This window comes from Carassius auratus, unplaced genomic scaffold, assembly GCF_003368295.1.
Source record: "Carassius auratus strain Wakin unplaced genomic scaffold, ASM336829v1 scaf_tig00034732, whole genome shotgun sequence".
NCBI classification, from domain to species: domain Eukaryota; kingdom Metazoa; phylum Chordata; class Actinopteri; order Cypriniformes; family Cyprinidae; genus Carassius; species Carassius auratus.
The window spans coordinates 220,109-240,148 of record NW_020526173.1 but is presented as its reverse complement, the minus strand read 5'-3'; the positions used below and the strand labels follow the sequence as shown (position 1 = coordinate 240,148).

General features: G+C 37.5%; 1 protein-coding gene across 3 annotated transcripts in view; it reads right to left on the bottom strand.

The window, feature by feature from the left end:
* The window catches only part of sugt1 (SGT1 homolog, MIS12 kinetochore complex assembly cochaperone), a 102,410-nt gene that overhangs the window by 39,318 nt on the left and 43,052 nt on the right, over positions 1–20,040 (bottom strand). For all 3 annotated transcript variants that reach the window (XM_026253657.1, XM_026253660.1, XM_026253658.1), the window contains exons 4-6: positions 13,298–13,367; positions 12,576–12,646; positions 11,701–11,754 (exon numbers count right to left, since the gene is read on the bottom strand). In XM_026253657.1, the coding sequence (XP_026109442.1) occupies positions 11,701–11,754; positions 12,576–12,646; positions 13,298–13,367 (195 nt within the window). The remainder of the gene's footprint in view (positions 1–11,700; positions 11,755–12,575; positions 12,647–13,297; positions 13,368–20,040) is intronic.

The following is a 20,040-nucleotide window of genomic DNA, read 5'->3' as shown; positions in this document are numbered from 1 at the left end:
ATGACATGCAATACGAAAGTTGTTCGGCACGATGAGATCTATATGTGTACTGAGTTTCATATGAATATGTGCAAGTATGTGTGAGCTATACATCAACATTTCTGACTGTGTTCCAGGGGGCGCCGTAGAGCCACTGTGCCACGCCCGGGTCCCAGCTTCTGCAGGCTCCTAAAGGCCACAGATTCCAAAGTGTGCGCAAATTTTCAAGAGTTTTTGAGTATATTAAGGACCCCAAAAGCCCCCACAACTTTGACGAAAAATGAGCCCTAAATAATAATAATAATAATAATAATAATAATAATAAAAAATAATCCTAAGGAAAACAATAGGCCTCTCGCCCTTTGGGCTTGAGCCCTAATTAGAAGAACAATAGGGCTCTTCGCCCCTTCGGGCTTGAGCCCTAATAACAAGAATAATCCTTAGAAGAACAATAGGGCTCTTCGCCCCTTCGGGCTTGAGCCCTAATAATAATAAACGGAGCAGATACAATAGGGTCCTCACACCTTCGGTGCTCTGGCCCTAATAATAATAATAATAATAATAATAAAAAACGGAGCAATTCCAAGAGGGTCCTCGCACCATCGGTGCTCGGGCCCTAATAAACGGAGCAATTCCAATAGGGTCCTCGCACTGCAGTACTCGGGCCCTAATAATAAACAAAGCAGATACAAGAGGGTCCTCGCAGCTCGGTGCTCGGGCCCTAATTAAAGCTGCAAGCAGCGATGAACGGGCCCTCGCACACGGGCTCACCGGCAGCGAGTGGCTTTAGTAAATAGGTGAACGGTGAGAAACATGCATTTAAACTCATAAATATAAGTGGAATATATCAAATTTTACTCCATATTTGTGCCAATCTTTGTGTTGCCAGCAGGTGGTGCTCTCATTATAATGGACTATTGGCCTTCAGATGTGTTCAGGGCAGGACTCTTATCGAACATGTGAAGTTTGGGGAAGATCGAACTAATTATGAGTTACAACAACTTCTCTTGCTGTGCTAAGACATCAAAATTTGTCATGACGCCATGGACATGCCATTTAACAAAAACTCAAGATCTCCACAAGTTAACATTGCACAGGCCTTTAGATTAGACTGACTACAAAAAATACATTAATCTCAAAGAAATTCTAGGAGTAGTTTGTCACAGCATACAGCATGTCACTTCCTGTTGCCAGCAGGTGGCGCTATGACTATAACTGAATATGGGCATGTAGATCTGTTAAGGGCAGAAGTCTTATCTAACATGTGAAATTTGGGGCAGATTGGACATTGTAAGTCTGAGTAACAGCAACTTCCTTTTTCATGGCGAAACATCGAATTTGTCCGGCCGCCATGGACACGCCCTTTAACGAAACCTCAAAATATTCGCAATTTAACATCGCAAACGCCTTTAGATTTAACTGACCAAGTTTGGTGTTGATCTGAATATATCTCTAGGAGTAGTTTGTTAAAGTACAACCCCTGAAAATGGCAAAAACAACGCCAACTTTGCAAAGAAAATTCTAAATAACCGACTTCCTGATGGGATTCGGATTTCGTAACATGGGACTTTTTTGTAGGTATTGGTGTGTTACATGTGTGTAATGATTTTTGTACATGTACGTGAAACATAGCTCGAGGCACACTCCGTTGAAAGTGTACAGGTGGCGCTATCGAGCCATTCTGCCACACCCGGTGGAATATTGGCCTGCAGATCTGTTCAGGTCACGACTCTTATCACACATGTGAAGTTTGGGGAAGATCGGACATTTTATGCCTGAGTTATAACATCTTTTATTCACATGGTGAGACATCGAACTTCGCCCAGGGTGCCATGAACAAGCCTTTTAACGAAAACTCAAGATCTTCACAACTGAACATCGCACAGGCCTTTAGATTAGACTGACCACAAAAAAGACATTGATGTCAGAAAATTTCTAGGAGTAGTTCGTCGCAGCGTAAAATATGTCACTTCCCGTTGCCAATAGGTGGCGCTATGACTATAACTGAATATGGGCATGTCAATCTGTTCAGGTTCGGAGTCTCATCAAACATGTGAAGTTTGGGGCAGATTGGACATTGTATGTGTGAGTTATAGCAACTTCATTTTTCATGGCGAATCATCGAAATTCGCCAGGCCGCCACGGACACGCCCTTCAACGAAAACTCAAGATCTTCACAATTTAACATCCAAAGGCCTTTAGATTAGGCATACCAAATTTGGTGTTGATTTGAAGAACTCTCTAGGAGGAGTTCGTTAAAATACAACACATGGAAATGAACAAAATTACACAAAATATGCTCATAATATTAAAAATAACTGACTTCCTGTTGGGTTTAGAATTTCGCTCCAAGAGTCTTTTTTGTAGGTATTGGTGTGTTACATATGTGTGCCAATTTTCGTGCATGTACGTGAAACATAGCTGGAAGGCTGTTGATTTTCTTGGTATAGGTGGCGCTGTTGAGCCATTTTGCCACACCCTCTTCTGAATCCTATATCAGACGAAAATTTTCACCAGGTTTGACGCGTGTGCAAAGTTTCATGACTTTTTGAGCATGTTAAAGCCCTCAAAAATGTGATTCATTCGGGAGAAGAAGAAGAAGAAGAAGAAGAAGAAGAAGAAAAAACAAAGCAGATACAAGAGGGTCCTCGCACCTCGGTGCTCGGGCCCTAAAAACAGAGCAGATACAATAGGGTCCTCACACCATCGGTGCTCGGGCCCTAATTAAAGCTGCAAGCAGTGATGATCGGGCCCTCGCACCCGGGCTCACCGCCAGCAAGCGGCTTTATTAAAAAAAGGCGAACAGCGAGAAATATGCATTTAAAGTCGTAAATATAAGCGGAATATGTCAAAGTCATTTATATGTGCCAATCTTCCTTTTGCCAGCAGGTGGCGCTATCATTATAATGGAATATTTTCCTTCAGATGTGTTCAGGCCAAGACTATTATCGAACATTTGAAGTTTGGGGAAGATCGAATATTTTATGCCTGAGTTGCAACAACTTCTCTTCCTATGGCGAGACATCAATTTTGTCATGACGCCATGGACACGACCTTTAACAAAAACTCAAGATAGACTGACCACAAAAAATGTCTAGGAGTAGTTTGCCACAGTGTAAAATATGACACTTCCTGTTGCCAAAAGGGTGCACTATATATCTTTGTTGTTCTGTCCTTTCATCTGCTCACTGCATTCGTTAACTGTGTCTTATAAGCGTTTTTTAAAAGTAAAAATTACTTCCATTTCAGTCTCTTTCAATATAAGTGTTTATATAAATGTTAATTAAAGCTTAGTTAAAATATTTTAATACATTATTAATAATAATTTTTTAAATTACATTTTTATTTTAAGATTAGTTTATGTACTGTGAAATAACATGAACAATAATATTTTTAAAGATAGGAATAACTAACATAAAAAAAGATTAATAAATGATCTGAAAAATAGATTGTTCATTGTTAGTTAATGTAAACCAAAGAGAGCTTATTATAAATTGTTGCAAAACACTTTTCATGATCTATAACCATTTTTAAAAATACTTTTATTGATCTATAACCATTTTTAAAAATACTTTTATTGATCTATAAACATTTCTGAAATTATTATATTAAACTATATTACCATTAAAATTCATTAGATTTTTAAAATACATATTATTTTACTTTGAAAGATTCGTATAAATGATTTAAATGCTGTATACACGTTTCTAAAACAATTATTTAAAATTAATCCTATAGCTCCATCTGGTGGTGGCCATGATAGGTATTACACACTGCACGTTTGGCGTTGCTTTCTGAACCAGTCCGAATGAAGCATTCCTAAATGGAGCACGAGAACAGGACAGACTGTGCATATGCCTATGCAAGGCCATGTTCACAAGCTCTAGCTGTAATGCATATTTTTTTCAGAGCCCATGTTAATGTTTCAGAGCATTCACACTGCACATGGTAAAAGATGTGAACAGAAAAGGTTAGAAGTAAAAAGGTGTGAAAAGAATGAATATCTATCGCATGAGCATAGAGAGAGTTGTGAGTGCACAGGACACAGTTTGAGCAGAGGACGCGTTTTGTGACAAAGTAAAGGAAATGTGCATGCAAGCGGAGAGATTCATGCTCGCGCATTATTTTTAATGCGTTTTATATTTAATATGAGGGAAATAGACATGCATGCATGCGTGACCCAAAAAAATATTTAACTTTTAGGTAGCAAAATATTTTTTAGTAATTCTGTCAATTACACTAAGGTTATTACATTTTCTGCTATGTATTTGCTTCTTATTTATTATATATTATTTATTATACTTATTTATTTAGCTTTTAAAAACAGTTTTCCATAAATAACTTATGTATGACCTGGCAATAAAATTCCAAAAAAAGTGTGTCTAATGTGATTGGCTTAACTGATTTGATTTCGGGTGCGGGTCGGGTGTCGGTTCTTTTTTAAGCGGGTCGCGTGCAGATTTTAATTAGTGCTGCTGTCAGAACAAAATGGGTCGGATGCGGTTTTAAGAACTGCGGGTATGGATTTACAAAATCGGACCCGTGCAGCTCTCTGCTCAGCGCACACACACACACACACACACACACATTACACACACACAGTGACAGAGGGACATCAGATGTATGATAGTTTAATTTTCTATCATCCATATAGTGTTGTATAGTCATGAAACTATGCATATTTCCTCAGAATGACTTGTCTTCTATGTGTACATTTTTTTAAGTGTTCAGAAGCTGCACTTAAAAAATTAAAGACATTTACTGGTTCCTTTTTTACAGTTTTTTAAAAAAATAACCACGACAAAACCATTCAAGCTATCCAAAATTCATTCGCACCGGTTCTGTAAGATAAATTCTTTAAACAGTGGTAAAAGAGGATGTGGTGCTGATCCTTCAAGAGTCACTCAAAACTTATCTGTCCATAAAGCCTATAAAGAATTATTCTTAATATACAGTATTTCACAATACTTCAGCATGTTATTCTAATTCAGGGAGGGTCATTTTATGAGTAAAATACATAAAATACATATTTTTCTTTGAAAGATTTCTATAAATTATTTCAATCATACTCGTTTATACAATAATTATTTAAAAGTAATCCTATAGCTCCATCTGGTGGCCATTATTGGTACTAAGAATTGCAAGCTTGATTTATAGGTTATGATAGTTTTAATTTTATGATGGCTCCTGAACATGATAAAGCTATGAAACTTACTGTGCTTCCTTCAAATGATGACTATAAAAAATATGTTATAATGAAATTTTTTTAAAGATATAGTAAAATAACTATTGTATTGTTTTATGTTACTTTAACTTAAGTTTAACCACAAATTTTACTATCTAGGTTGTTTTAATGTTGATGATTATTTATGGCTTACAGCTTACAAAAACCCCAAATTCAAAATTAGAATATTGTGAAAAGGTTTTCATAGCTGTAAGCCATACTCATCAAAATTACAACAAATAAAGGCTTGCAAGGTGAGCTGAGACAAGGTGAGCTAATATAGTTCAAAATGAAAGCAAGCCATGTTTAGCCATTCTGACTGAAAGGTGTTAAGTGACACTAACATCGTAGTGTGTTTTATTATAGTAGGTTATAATTAGGATAAGAGGTTAAATGTATCCTTCATGTAGAGAAAGAGAAGGTGTGATTGAGGATGATGGTGGAAGTGAAGAGAGGAAGGGAGCATGAGTGTTACTCTGAGCACAGTGTGCGAATGAGAGATGGAGAACTATTTAAAAAACTTGATTAAAAAACTAAAATAGTATGGGGGGGTCCCATCAGGACTGCCTATGCATAAGGGCCCGGGATCTTGTGCAAAATGGTTAAATCTAGGATTTTTTATCCTCATGGTTGTGGTCTATCACATTCTGAAAATCTTGTAAGATATTAAAGATTTTTTTGGTGTGTACCCAGCATAGCCAGATCTTCTTAATGAACCAGTCGAACCAGTTCACCAAACTGAAATGAATCATTTGAAACTGTTAGCATCTCCAGTATGCACTAGTCCATGAATCACATAAGTTATTTGTCTTATAAACATGCCCTTACACTCCCTCTGACATGAAATAAACCAATATCCAGAGTTATTCAGTTACTCCTAACAGTACATTGATTTAACTGCTAAAAGAGAACTGATGATGGGGTGTGCACATGCAGAGCAGCTGAACTGAGTCTCCTGTGCTGGCTTGGGAGACGGCATAGTATGTTAATTGGCATAACATTTCTGTCACACGCTTGAGTCATTCAGCCAGTCACAACTCACTGGATAGCTGGCCAATCAGAGGACACCTCGCTTTTTCAGAACCAGTGTTAATTTTGACACGAAATTTTAATTTAGTTTTAGTCTTTTGACTATAATTCTTTTTAGTTTTAGTCAAGTTTTAGTCATCTGATTTGTTTTAATTTTAGTCTTATTTTAGTCGACTAAAATTGCTTGGTATTTTAGTCGACTAAAATAAGACTAAAATCAATAACAGATTTACTAGACAATTTTTTTACAGCTGGTATAGGAAACAAACAACCAAAATATATAAAACACAAATTCAACTTTATTTCAACACAACTGTGTCTTTATTTCGATTCCAAAGCTTTTATGCAGCAACAAACACTGTCATGATAATGTAAACAATAACTAGCTGCCAATTGACCATCAATAAAAGAAAAATAAAGTTAGGTCCAGGACCTTAAAGCTTACAGCTGAGCTGAACAATAAGTGCATACATTTAAAGTAAATATTTAATAAGTTGGGTGGATAAAAAAAGTAACAAGATTTTATAAGGTATTCATTTGTCTAGCAATATTGTATGTTTTAAAAACTACAATATTGCTAGATTAGTATGTATAATGATAGATTGTGAACATTCACGTTTCACATGACTAATATAGAAATATTTGTGATATCGTCAACAAGTAGAACATTATAAAATATACTAAACATTAGTATTAATCAAATGTATGTATCATAATATTACGTATTAGTATTGTGCTCTCATCTAACTTGAAGAAGGGGCTATTTTACAGTACTTTTCAGTTCGTAATATTTAATGCTACAACATCTACGCACTGCAGTCTTCCAATTTTGCTTAGCTCAATAAACAAAAGAACATCGTTGTGAAATTACATTTGAGAAAATGTCCGGGTGGCTCATCAGTAAATGTCTTTTCAAATTGGTTGTGTTCTTGCAACGAATGAGCGCTCCGCGTGCTTTACACTTTATTTTGTTTTGTTCGTCGTCAAACGTGAAGTTAGCTGTGGACATTTTGTCGCTCTTTTAGACATCACCTCTTCAAATGCCGACTTCCCGGGAGCTCATTTAAAAACTGAAAACCTTCGCTTCACGTCTCAATAAGTCAGGCTCGGATTGGTTCTCTTCTCTCATGCAGTCTGTTCCGTTTTGCCGGTTCTTTTGTTCATTCCTTGCTTCTCTCCCGTCTGCTGATTTGATTTTCGTCACAGTCTATTTTCGTCTCGTCCTTTATTCGTTGACGAGAATGTCAATCAATTTAGTCATAGTTTTAGTCTCCATCAGTGCCTCCTTTTTTAGTTTTCGCTTCGTTTTCGTCCGCAAAAATATATTCGTGACGAAAATAATGACGAAACTATTTAGTCAACGAAATTAACACCGTTCAGAATGATGAGCTTTGTAAAATCGACAAGTTTCAGAAGGCCGGCATAGAGGAGTAGGGTTATGAATTATTAGAAATTTTCGGGTTCAGATTCTGGTTGCATTAAAATCATTAAACAACTTTTTAATAAAATGTGGTTAGGAAAAATGCATAATACTCAACTACTCAATGCTCAATACCGTTTATTACCTATTGTCAACTTAAAGGTTGGCAATGTCAAAATTCAACATATTACAGTATACAAATTTGCAGGTTCCGATTCCTGTTCCATTTAAAAACTATTATTATATTTTTTTTACTATTTTACCTTCATTGAATGTAGTGTTGCTGGAAGTAATGTTGAGTAATGCTAGTCCATCAATCAGCATCTGCTTCAAAGTTGATGTTTTTTACACTATCAATAACATTTTGGTTTTCAAAAAGGAATAAGCTTGGCCAAATAGTCATTTGAGGGCTAAGACATTTGTTAATTTCCCTAAATTAATGAAATATAAACTGTTATACTTATAACCATGTACACACAATTCATAAAGACCATATTTTACAAGTAATGCAGTCAGGAGATGGTGTGATGCAATGAGTGGTTTTTCACATTTTTAAACATTTAAAATGCATGAAAATAAATGTTCATCACTCTTGAAATGACCTGTACACGAAGTAATATAACCCTCATACTTGCATAACAATAGCAGTCTATTTATTTAGTGGTCCAAGTTGAGGTCAGTATGTATTCTCTTAAAGTGACCGCACCTATCTGCTGTCAGTGTCCTTAATGTTAATTCAAGATATAAAATGGGGAAAAAAATCACTCATTGTTTTAACAAGATTTAATCTATATTGAATTTATACAGTAAAGTCTATGCAATGCTATTTACATTTGATTATTCAGTTTCTGTACCTTGACACCTACAAACATGAAAAAAATTAAACAGTTTAATTTGTATTTTTGTGCCATTTACACTATTTCAAACAGGGCTCACTGGTAAAACCTGCACCGGAGCCCCGCCAACCCCAGCTATGGCCCTGTATCTCATCTTAAATATCTCAAATATTCTTGAAATATTGTGTTATCATTTTCAGGCTATATCGCCCACCCCTACTGTTTGTGTCTCTGAGCAACATGAGGGCTTTTTGTTCCTGAATGAATAATTTGTTAAATTATTTGATTCATTCACAATGACTCACTTATTAACAGAGACATTTAAAGTTTTCCAAATATTTAAAATATCAGTATTCAATGTTTTATGTCTACAATAATAAAATATTTATGCGTGTGTAACTGCAGGTTAAATGCGTTCATGTCCTGCATTAATCTGTGTAAATTCATCCAAGTGCCATTTTAGATGCAGCTTCTGTGTTTCCTCTGCACTGCAAAGATTAATTTTGTTGATTGATATATTAATTTGCTTGATAACAGCCCAAATATGTTATTAAAATTGACTGATTTAATATAAGAATTTGACAAATAAAAATGCACAGTTAAAAAAAAAAGGCTTTAAGGTAAATTAACCATTAAAAGGCTAAAATCAATTTCAACTTATTGGAAAAAATTAATTACGGTCACTGCTGTATACACACACTCATACATACATACATAAATACACACACACACACACATATCAGTGATGCGCGGGTTGATCCAAAATGAGCGGGTGCCTGTGGTCACCCACGGTTACGAGTCATCAAAATATATTTTTTATGATATTCGGGTCGCGGTTGGTCGGGTCCTTTGAAATTAAAATGAAAATTAAACATTTGTAAATTATATAGTACTAGACACATTTTTGAAATGCATAGGCCTACACTTTATTGGCTGAATAACTGGCATGATGATGACGCACGAGCTCAGTCTGCATGTAGAGATGGATGCGGCAAAGAAGACTGCATGGGGAGCAACATCGCTGTTTTTGGTAAAACATGATTTTGACGACTTCTATGGGCCTAATCTAGGCTATCCAGGTTTTTTTTTTTTTTTATTGCATCTGAAAATGACTTTGTACAGTTCATTCACATGCACGCTCTGGCGCAGAGCCGCCTCTCGTGATGCTCAGCTGTGGACGATTTTAAAATGGGTGCGTTCGACTTGAAGCACGACTGCAGACGGTGGTATGATTCGCTCTTTTGTTGTTCAGAATCAAAAATACAACAAATGAAAGCGTTTCTGTATTTCTGACTGATGAGAACTATGCATATACATTCATAAATCAGTAAATTTTGTATTTTATAATGAGATATTTTATTCTAATGTGATCAGTGACTCGAGCACTGATGGACCAAAGAGCATGTATTTCAACATTTGCAGTAAAAACTTGAAATATAAATTCTCAGAAAATGCATTTAATACCAATATATTGAAACGTCTATATATATATATATATATATATATATATATATATATATATATATATATATATAAAGGAGTCCAGACATTGGAAAAATATCAGTCCACATGCGTTTTATATTTAGTAAGAGGGAAATAGACATGGATGCATGCGTGACACAAAAAATCTTTAACTTTTAGTTAGCAAAATATTTTTTTATAATTCTGTCAATTACACTATGGTTATTACATTGTCTGCTATATATTTGCTTACGGGCAATTGATTGGTAAAACATTGGTCAAAATTGAAATTCAATTTATACAAAATGAATAACTTTTAAAAAGAGTTTTCTATAAAACAAAACTTAATGAAGTCGTCAAAATCATGTTTTACCAAAAACAGCGCCGTTGCTAGGAGGGCGTCAGCGTCTCTGCCTCGCGAGGGGATGATAGCCCTGAAGACGCCTAGCAATAATATACCTTTAGTGGTAGTATACCTGTAGTTAAGTTATACCTTAAGAGTCTTCGTAGCACGCTAAGAGACAATGTTATTGGGAAACGCAGCCCAGGTATGCGTTTCATGCTTAATGGAGATTCCAAAGCGCTCTTCTTTGGTCAGAACCATGGAGAGCGATCGCGGATAGGTCTGTCCTATGCACCGAAACTTTTAACAATGCAACAAAATATTTGAAGAGCATCAAACTATTAAAATCTATATTATGTATACGCACAGATAATATAACAGTAGGCTATATTAGTCAATATTTTTTTATTAGGTTAAGCATTGATACGTTTTTTTTTTTTTTTTTAACATTTTTAATTTAAGACCCACCCACAATTGGTCTGGCCCATCCAAAACTGGAATCTTGGCGCTGTGCCTGGGCCACACAGAGCTGTGCGTAACGCCCACAGATGTGAAGTGAACGAGACAGAGGCAGTCCTGTACTGTCTGAAATGGTTAACTCTGTGGCGATGCATGTGCAAAACAGATTTAACTAATCATAAAGTCAATCAGGATACATAACACAGCCTACTATAGGCCTACACTACACTTTATGAAAAATGTTTAACATATATGTAGGAATACGCTATCCATAGTAGTCCTCAAGATATCAGAACAGTAACACTCTTTATTATTGATAAAATCCAAAGGAAATATAGAGATTTTTTTTTTGTCAATATTGCACACCCCTATCATGCCAGCCATTCCGTGCAATTGGCTGAATTTAAAATTTAACACTGCATACACCATCCTAATCCTCACCAAAGAAGAGCTTAACTTTAGATTGTTTACAAAAGAAATCTGTCAGTGTTCTATTAATTTTATCTCTTCTTCGGCTCTTTCTTTTTATCGCAGTAGTTAGCGGAAAGCAGTGATTGAGTGATTGACTGCTAATATTAACCAATCTAAAATCTACATTTAAGTTAAGAATTTATAGTTGTGATGCTCCTAAATTTTTGGTGAGTAACGCTTTGATGTTGGGAGCACCAGTGCTACCAAGTTAAAAAGTTAATTTCGAGCCCTGCCAAGATATACATGGTTGCTGCTTATTAAAAAACACTTACAAATATGGTATTACTTCGCTATAAGAAATCTTCTGAGAGCACTCAAAAATCCACCTTATATGTGAATGTATTGCTAATTTTTTGGCTGTGTTAAGCAGTTCTGAAGTGAACTGCAATACAATTATTTTAATTTTAGTAAAATCTTTCTTAGTCAATCAAACATTGTGTCATAGACCAAATAAAGTGATTGGTGAATTTACACATACTTGCCATTTTATTCTCACAGTGCTCGATCCATGTTTGAAATCCTTCAACAGTGCCTTTATAAAGACAAATACATATCAAAATTCTATACTATACAAGGAAAATTAAACATTCAAATTAAGTAAACTGACAGAACTACAATTCATTCCCAGGTAGACCTGGAGTATTTTACACAACACTTAAAACTAATTTGCATAATTCTAAGGCGACACCATACATGATTTTATAGCCTGTCGGTATGGCAACATCTCTTTGGAGACATGATCACAGTCATATGTGTCTCAACATTTCTTGCTTAATTCTTATATAAGTCACACTTTTTTTCATAGTTTGGCTGGTCCTGCGAATTTATCAAAATTTATTTGAAATGAACCAAAAGAAATGAACTAAGAGACATGAACCAAGAAAAAACATTACCGTCTATAGCCGCGAGAGGGTGCTCTATGCTGCTCAGTGCTCCTGTAGTCTACACTGAAAACAGAGCGCCCTCTTGCGGCTGGAGACGGTAATGTTTTCTCTTGGTTCTGAATAAATGCGACTTATAGTCCAGTGCGACTTATGTTTTTTTCCTCATCATGACGTATTTTTGGACTGATGTGACTTATACTCAGGTGCGGCTTATAGTCTGAAAAATACAGTAATACACAAGCAGCAGCCGGTGGGTTAAGATGGGATATTCAGAAACAGTATACCACTGCAAAGGTATTTTTAACTTCTATTTAACCCCAAACAAGAATGAAAAACAACTTCGACTTGAGTATAATGGGGCCTTAAAGAATGTCAGGCCTAAATTGCAAATTGCATTTATTATTATTTACAGAACGCCGCCTTTGAACTGTACACATTTAGGCACATACATGAACTTAGCGAGACTCACAATCAAGCTCTTTTCCAGCTGTGAGGGCCTCATGAGCAGTAATGAAGTTATGAAGGTGATATTCTGCAATTCTTCAAAAAGAATAAGAAAACACATTAGGACTTTTATTAACAGTTTCCTTCACCTTTCTTTCTCTCTCTGTAACATAGAACACGCACATCAGCCTGATCACTTTATTTACTGTTCATGTAAACACTACACTTTTTTTTGTGAAAAGTTCAATTGTGACACATTTACACTAGTCTACACTACACCAACAGACACCAACCGCTGGCAATAGAAAAAAAAATGATTGAATCAATGTTACCCGTATGTCCATTTGTTTTCACAGACTAAACATTCAATTGCCATTTGTTGGGTCATGACATGTCTGAGCAGTGTGGTATGATTTTTATTTTTTCCCCTTTGTCCTATAAGAAATATTCTTCATAAATGGGCATTTTCTCAAATTCTCATGTTACCCATTAATAAATTTAACACAGTACCTTTCTGCTCTGATTTTCTATGTGGCAACATTCTTATATTCAGTTTTGACAACACTAATGTGATCTATGCCGCTCTTTGCCCCACATCTGATTGCATTGGTCTAAATTTTACAACAATACTTTTTAAGGGAATTCCATCAACAGAATGCATAGCACTTCAATGACTTCTTATTGATGCTGGGACATAGAAATGTACAGTTCTGTGTTTTATGTGAGGAAACTCTATTGTGAACTTACCCTATTCTTAAGAAGGCAAGCACCAGACCTGGCTGCAGCTGGTGGGCTTTCTTAGCATCTTCAATTGCTTCTAAAACACAAAAAGGTGTTTCATAATTTGATTCAAATTTCACCCTAAAAAAAACCCTATCTACAGAATTAAAGAAATGGCATACCCAAAACAGATACAATTCATGAAGCCTTTGGACTTCAGCAAGAAGTGCTTACCTGCCAGTTTAGCTAAACATAGCATCAAACCAAAATTAAACTACAACATCAGTTGAGTGTTTAAAAGAATCTTCTGTAATCCGAACATGACTAATAATCATAGAACAAAACAGAAAAAAAATATATTATTTTATACTACAGGGCTGTTAAATGCATTAATCTGATTGGTTGATAATCGTTTTAAGATGTGCAATGATTTTTCAAGGAAAGGCAGGTGACTGACCGCATTATATATAATTGTGCCAAATTATTTCCTTAGGTGCACCTTAAAACAGTAAAAGAGCCAAAACAAATAAACCAACCCAATAAATACATTTAAAAAAGGGTTAAAAATGACAAACCATTTGCCTGTTTTTTCTCATCCATAAAATAGTTTAATTTACAAAAAGCATGCTTCAACTTTTCCCACTCTCTCTCCCATACAAAATCACATACAGAGTACAGACATTTGCACAAATGGAAACACACACAAATATGAACTTGCTGTCAGTATCCCATGACTTTACAAATAAAACAGTTTTACAGTTGAAAAGCTACAAGACAATGTTCAGTAGAAAGGTGGTGAGTAAAATTTCTGTCCTTGAAACAGTGAAATTTATTATTATGAGTAGAGATGCTGTTCATTGTTGGATCTTAGTGCTGCGTTTGAAACAATTGACCACATCATTCTTTTGCATAGACTTGAACACTTTGTTGGCATTAATGGAAGTGCATTAGCATGGTTTAAATCGTACTTATATGACCGCCAGCAGTTCGTAGCAGTGAATGGAGATGTATCATATCGATCACAAGTGCAGTATGGAGTACCTCAAGGCTCAGTACTAGGGCCGCTACTCTTCACGCTTTATATGTTACCCTTGGGAGATATCATCAGGAAACATGGTGTTAGCTTTCACTGTTATTCTGATGATACTCAGCTCTATATTTCTTCACGGCCTGGTGAAACACACCAATTTGTAAAACTAATGGAATGCATAGTCGGCATGCATTAAGCACAGAGGTGTTAATTATAGGACCTAAAAACTCTGCTTGTAATAACCTAGAACACTGTCTAAGACTTGATGGCTGCTCTGTCAATTCTTCGTCATCATTTAGGAACCTAGGTGTGCTATTTGATCGCAATCTTTCCTTAGAAAGCCACGTTTCTAGCATTTGTAAAACTGCATTTTTCCATCTCAAAAATATATCTAAATTACAGCCTATGCTCTCAATGACAAATGCAGAAATGTTAATCCATGCATTTATGAACTCAAGGTTAGATTAATGCTTTATTGGGTGGTTGTTCTGCACGCTTCGTAAACAAACTACAGTTAGTCCAAAATGCAGCAGCAAGAGTTCTTACTAGAACCGGGTAGGGTTGCCGAAGTGAGGAAAATTTCCCACCGGTTAAAGGTCACATGCGCTCTATTAAATAGCTTGTAAATGCACGAGCGTTATACATTCACTTTCGGATTGGTGGCTTTCGGCTATTCGGCGTCGGTTGCTTGAATGGACAAAAAAAAGCTCACTGATATGAAATACAAACCTTTTATTAACATAACGAATAAAAATGCCACCATGAATAGGCTGAAAAAAAACTGAAAATCGTAATCGAAAATAAAGTTAGAATAAACATAGAACGTTTACCATTTAGCCAATATTTGAAAATTTTTAAAACGAATAAGAAAATAAATTAGCCAAATAAATTAGTACACAAAGTTTAAATAAGATAAAATCATAAATAAGAAACATACATACATACATACATCCATACATGCATACATATACATATATATACATATACAAATATATATATACACAAACATATATATATATATATATATATATATATATATATATATATATATATATATATATATATATATATATATATATATATATATATGTACATATATATGTGTATATATATGTGTATGTGTGTGTGTATATATATATATATATATATGTGTGTGTGTGTGTGTGTGTGTATGTATATATATATATATATATATTAGGGGTGTAACGGTTCACAAAATTCACGGTTCGGTTCGATACGATACACTGATGTCACGGTTCGGTTCGGTTCGGTTCGATACGTTTTAGATACAGCAAAATGTAAAAACATCTCAACTTTTCAGAATGCCGCAAGCGCACCGCGGGTCATGTGACAAGAACTAACCAATCAGCTTCATCCTTTCCCGTAACAACGTTGAGAGCTCAGCCAAGATGAAGGATCAGCTGATCATAGTTGTATATGGATTGCAATTTTGAAATAAATTTAGTAGCAGAGCTACTGCAAGCGATTTTTAGAGCTGCAAATCCATTTATCCTTCGCTGAAATTTCCGCGTCTCATGGAGAGAGCACGTCATTGTTGCTTAGCAAAGACAGACGCCTCATGAGCGCTTCTGCCCGAGCGCTTTTGAGAAAGACGCGCTTAGCGTTTTCCATGCGTTTTTAGGCACGATATGTGAACGGCCCCTAAGGCGCTCGCTCACTCAGCACGCGCTGAAGGCTCGTTGCAAAATGTCGAATGCCTTTAACAGACCAGAAATATAAGATCCTAAAATAACCAACAGGTCTGGTGTTTGGGTTGGATTCCCTGTAAGCTATAGTTTCTAAATGCTGCAGGGATAGTTTGCTGCGTGCATGTTTCTCCTTTTTTTCGTCTTTTCCCAGATAGTACTGACGCATATATCCCAGATATTCCCGCTGTTTTTTTTTTTTTTTTTGTTTTTTCCCGCTGGTGTACCCTGTCATGTTGCAGATGCGACATACCGTTGTTTTTTTATCCACCACTCTCTTGCCATCACCATTATAGCTTAAAGGGAATCCAAAGTGCACCCAAACACCAGACCTGTTGGTTATTGGGGGATCTTCTCATTTCTAGTCTGTTAAACGCATTGGCTATTTTGCAATGAGCCTTCAGCGCGTACTGAGTGAGCGAGCGCCTGCTGAGTAGCCTAACATAAACATATAAGATGGTGTTTTTTTCTTCTTCGGGAGTGTCAGGGGCGTTGCCTGTTACGTCGTTTGGGTTATTGGGCTACCTTGTTGAACGCATATCATTATATTTCTCTCTCTCTCTTTTTTTTTTTTTTCAAATATAATTAATTACTCCAACGAACCGTTCGGTATACATAATGCGTACCGCGTACCGAACCGAAAGCGTCGTACCGAACGGTTCAATACGAATACGCGTATCGTTACACCCCTAATATATATATATATGTGTGTGTGTGTGTGTGTGTGTATATATATATATATATATATATATATATATATATACACACACACACACACACACACACACACACACATATATATATAATTAAAACCACTATAAATTGGCTTTTATTAACAGTGCTTCCAGAGTTTTTTTTTTTTAATTTGTGTTGCGGCTCGACGTCAACTTCCTCCTCATTTTGTTCTCCCTCTTCTCTCACGGGATTCCTACCGAGGGTGACCGTTTCCTTTTCTCTTTAACATTCAGGTCGTAGCCAGCCATGTAGCGCAGGTCCAGGAATATTGTCTTGCCCATAAGCTGCCGGCTTGCTTTTCGGGGAGCTTCATATTTCTTCATATTTCATATTTCTCGGCGGTCACACACCAAACGCTGCGCAGCGTCTAGGACATTTCGAGGCATCGCACACCGGACGGCAAATTCTATACGCACAAGCTAAATTTCCAGCTAATTGAATATAAAACTATGCAGATGGCACTCTGTGGTGCGACAGGAATTTGAACTGCGTCCTGAGTCGTAGCTGGACGCCTCAAAGAGATGCCGAAACACTCATAGAAAACAATGTGTTCTAATTTTAAAGGCATGGTGCTGCGCTTCTTTTCCGGTGTGTGACCTTCTTAAAATAGATATGATGTCGGTTTTCGGGTTGGCTGTCAGTTGTCCGTCCTCATCCAATAGGGCCATTGATTCCTCTTTATTTAATGAGACACAGTGAAGGTAGAAGAGATGACGGGGTGATGCTGATCTGTGATGTGACTCTCTTGGCATGCAGCATTGTAGCTGCGTTCAGTTTTTAATTATAGTGTATGCTCTCTTTTAAACTAAATTATTCATAATTATTATTTTTACTTAATTCAAATAAATATTTTAGGAAAAAAAACAACAACAACGGTGGGAAAGTGATGTAACTGCTGTTGTGGCTTTAAAGCGGTAACACTGTCAACGCGGTCAATCACGGCAAGCCTAGAACCAGGTAGTATGACCATATTAGCCCGGTCCTGTCAACACTGCACTGGCTCCCTATCAAACATCATATAGATTTAAAAATATTGCTTATTACTTATAAAGCCCTGAATGGTTTAGCACCTCAGTATTTGAATGAGCTCTTGCTACATTACAATCCTCCACGTCTGCTGCGTTCTCACACGAATGTGCTTCTAATATCCAAATCCGTTAAAGTTTTTTTAGGCTGCATTAATTAGGTAAACCGGAACCAGGAACACTTCCCATAACACCTGATGTACTTGCTACATCATTAGAAGAATGGCATCTACGCTAATATTAGTCTGTTTCTCTCTTATTCCAACCGTAGCCATCAGGTCCAGTCTGTATCCAGATCAGAGGGTCACTGCAGTCACTCGGATCCAGAACGTATCCAGACCAGATGGTGGAGCAGCACCAAGAAAGGACCTCTACAGCCCTGAAAGACAGCGGAGACCAGGACAACTAGAGCCCCAGATACAGATCCCCTGTAAAGACCTTTTCCAACTGAGTCTGGTTTCTCCGAAAGGTTTTCTCAGTTCTGTCACCGATGGAATTTTGGTTCCTTGCCGCTGTCGTCTCTGGCTTGCTTAGTTGTGGTCACTTCATTTACAGTGATATCGTTGACTTTGATTGCAAAGACACTATTTAAACTGAACGGAGATGACATCACTGAATTCAATGAACTGCCTTTGTCATTTTGCATCATTGACACTGTTTTCCTAAATGTTGTTCAGTTGTTTTGACGCAAATGTATTTTGTTTAAAGTGCTATATAAATAAAGGTGACTTTAGGTAGGTGACACTAGAACAAGACAATATTTTAATAGAATTTTAAAGAAATTTTCAATGACAAAATATTTGTCTTTTCATTGTAAAAAGTAAAACAATGCATTTGTATGTTGAAATATTTTAACTCAACGGCCTGGAGACATTTCACTTTACAGTAGGGCTGCACGATGTGTCGTTTAAGCATCGATATCGCGATGTACGAATCCACGATAGTCACATCGCAGGATGTGCGATGTAGGCTGTTGTAGTTTATCCGTTATTCATTAACTGTACGGGCCAGCTGCTCCCCGGCCCTTGACGAATGTGATTCGCGTATTAATTGCATAGCTTAACCATCAGAGAGTGAAAGTTTATCATTAACAGGACTGAAAACCACATGCAAGTTTAACAGGGCAGAGAGAGAGGGAGCGCAAGAGAGACGGAGACAGAGAGAGAGAGAGCGCGCGAGAGAGACAGAGACAGAGAGAGAGAGCGCGAGAGAGACAGAGACAGAGAGCGCGAGAGAGACTGAGATAGCGCTCGCGAGAGAGAGACAGAGAGAGAGCGCGCGCGCGAGAGAGAGAGACAGAGAGAGAGAGCGCGCGCGCGAGAGAGAGAGACAGAGAGAGAGAGCGCGCGCGCGAGAGAGAGAGACAGAGAGAGAGCGCGCGCGCGAGAGAGAGAGACAGAGAGAGAGCGCGCGCGCGAGAGAGAGAGAGACAGAGAGAGAGCGCGCGCGCGAGAGAGAGAGACAGAGAGAGAGCGCGCGCGCGAGAGAGAGAGACAGAGAGAGAGCGCGCGCGCGAGAGAGAGAGACAGAGAGAGAGCGCGCGCGCGAGAGAGACAGAGAGAGAGCGCGCGCGCGAGAGAGACAGAGAGAGAGCGCGCGCGCGAGAGAGACAGAGAGAGAGCGCGCGCGCGAGAGAGACAGAGAGAGAGCGCGCGAGAGAGACAGAGAGAGAGCGCGCGCGCGAGAGAGACAGAGAGAGAGCGCGCGCGCGAGAGAGACAGAGAGAGCGCGCGCGCGCGAGAGAGAGAGAGACAGAGCGCGCGCGCGCGAGAGAGAGAGAGACAGAGCGCGCGCGTGCGAGAGAGAGACAGAGAGAGAGCGCGCGCGTGCGAGAGAGAGAGCGAGAGCGCGCGCGCGTGCGAGAGAGAGAGAGCGCGTGCGCGCGTGCGAGAGAGAGAGAGAGAGAGAGCGCGGGCGCGCGTGCAAGAGAGAGAGAGAGAGAGAGAGAGAGAGAGCAATATATATACAATATATATCGCAGAAAAATAAAATATCGCAATGTCATTTTTTCCCAATATCGTGCAGCCCTACTTCACAGCATGATTAAACTATGTTTAAATCCAATACATTGTAATATTTGGACCTGTGCAAACTCAAACGTTTATTTTGAAATTGCAAAAAAAAAAACAGTAAATATGTTTTGGCAATCATATAATTCTTATGGAGATTACATGATTACTCTGGGCTGTTTACAAAGCTCTGCTGCTTTTAAAAGGTTTTTCTATGTAAATATTAAATATGTAAATATAAAGTTTTGGAAAAATAAATACAACC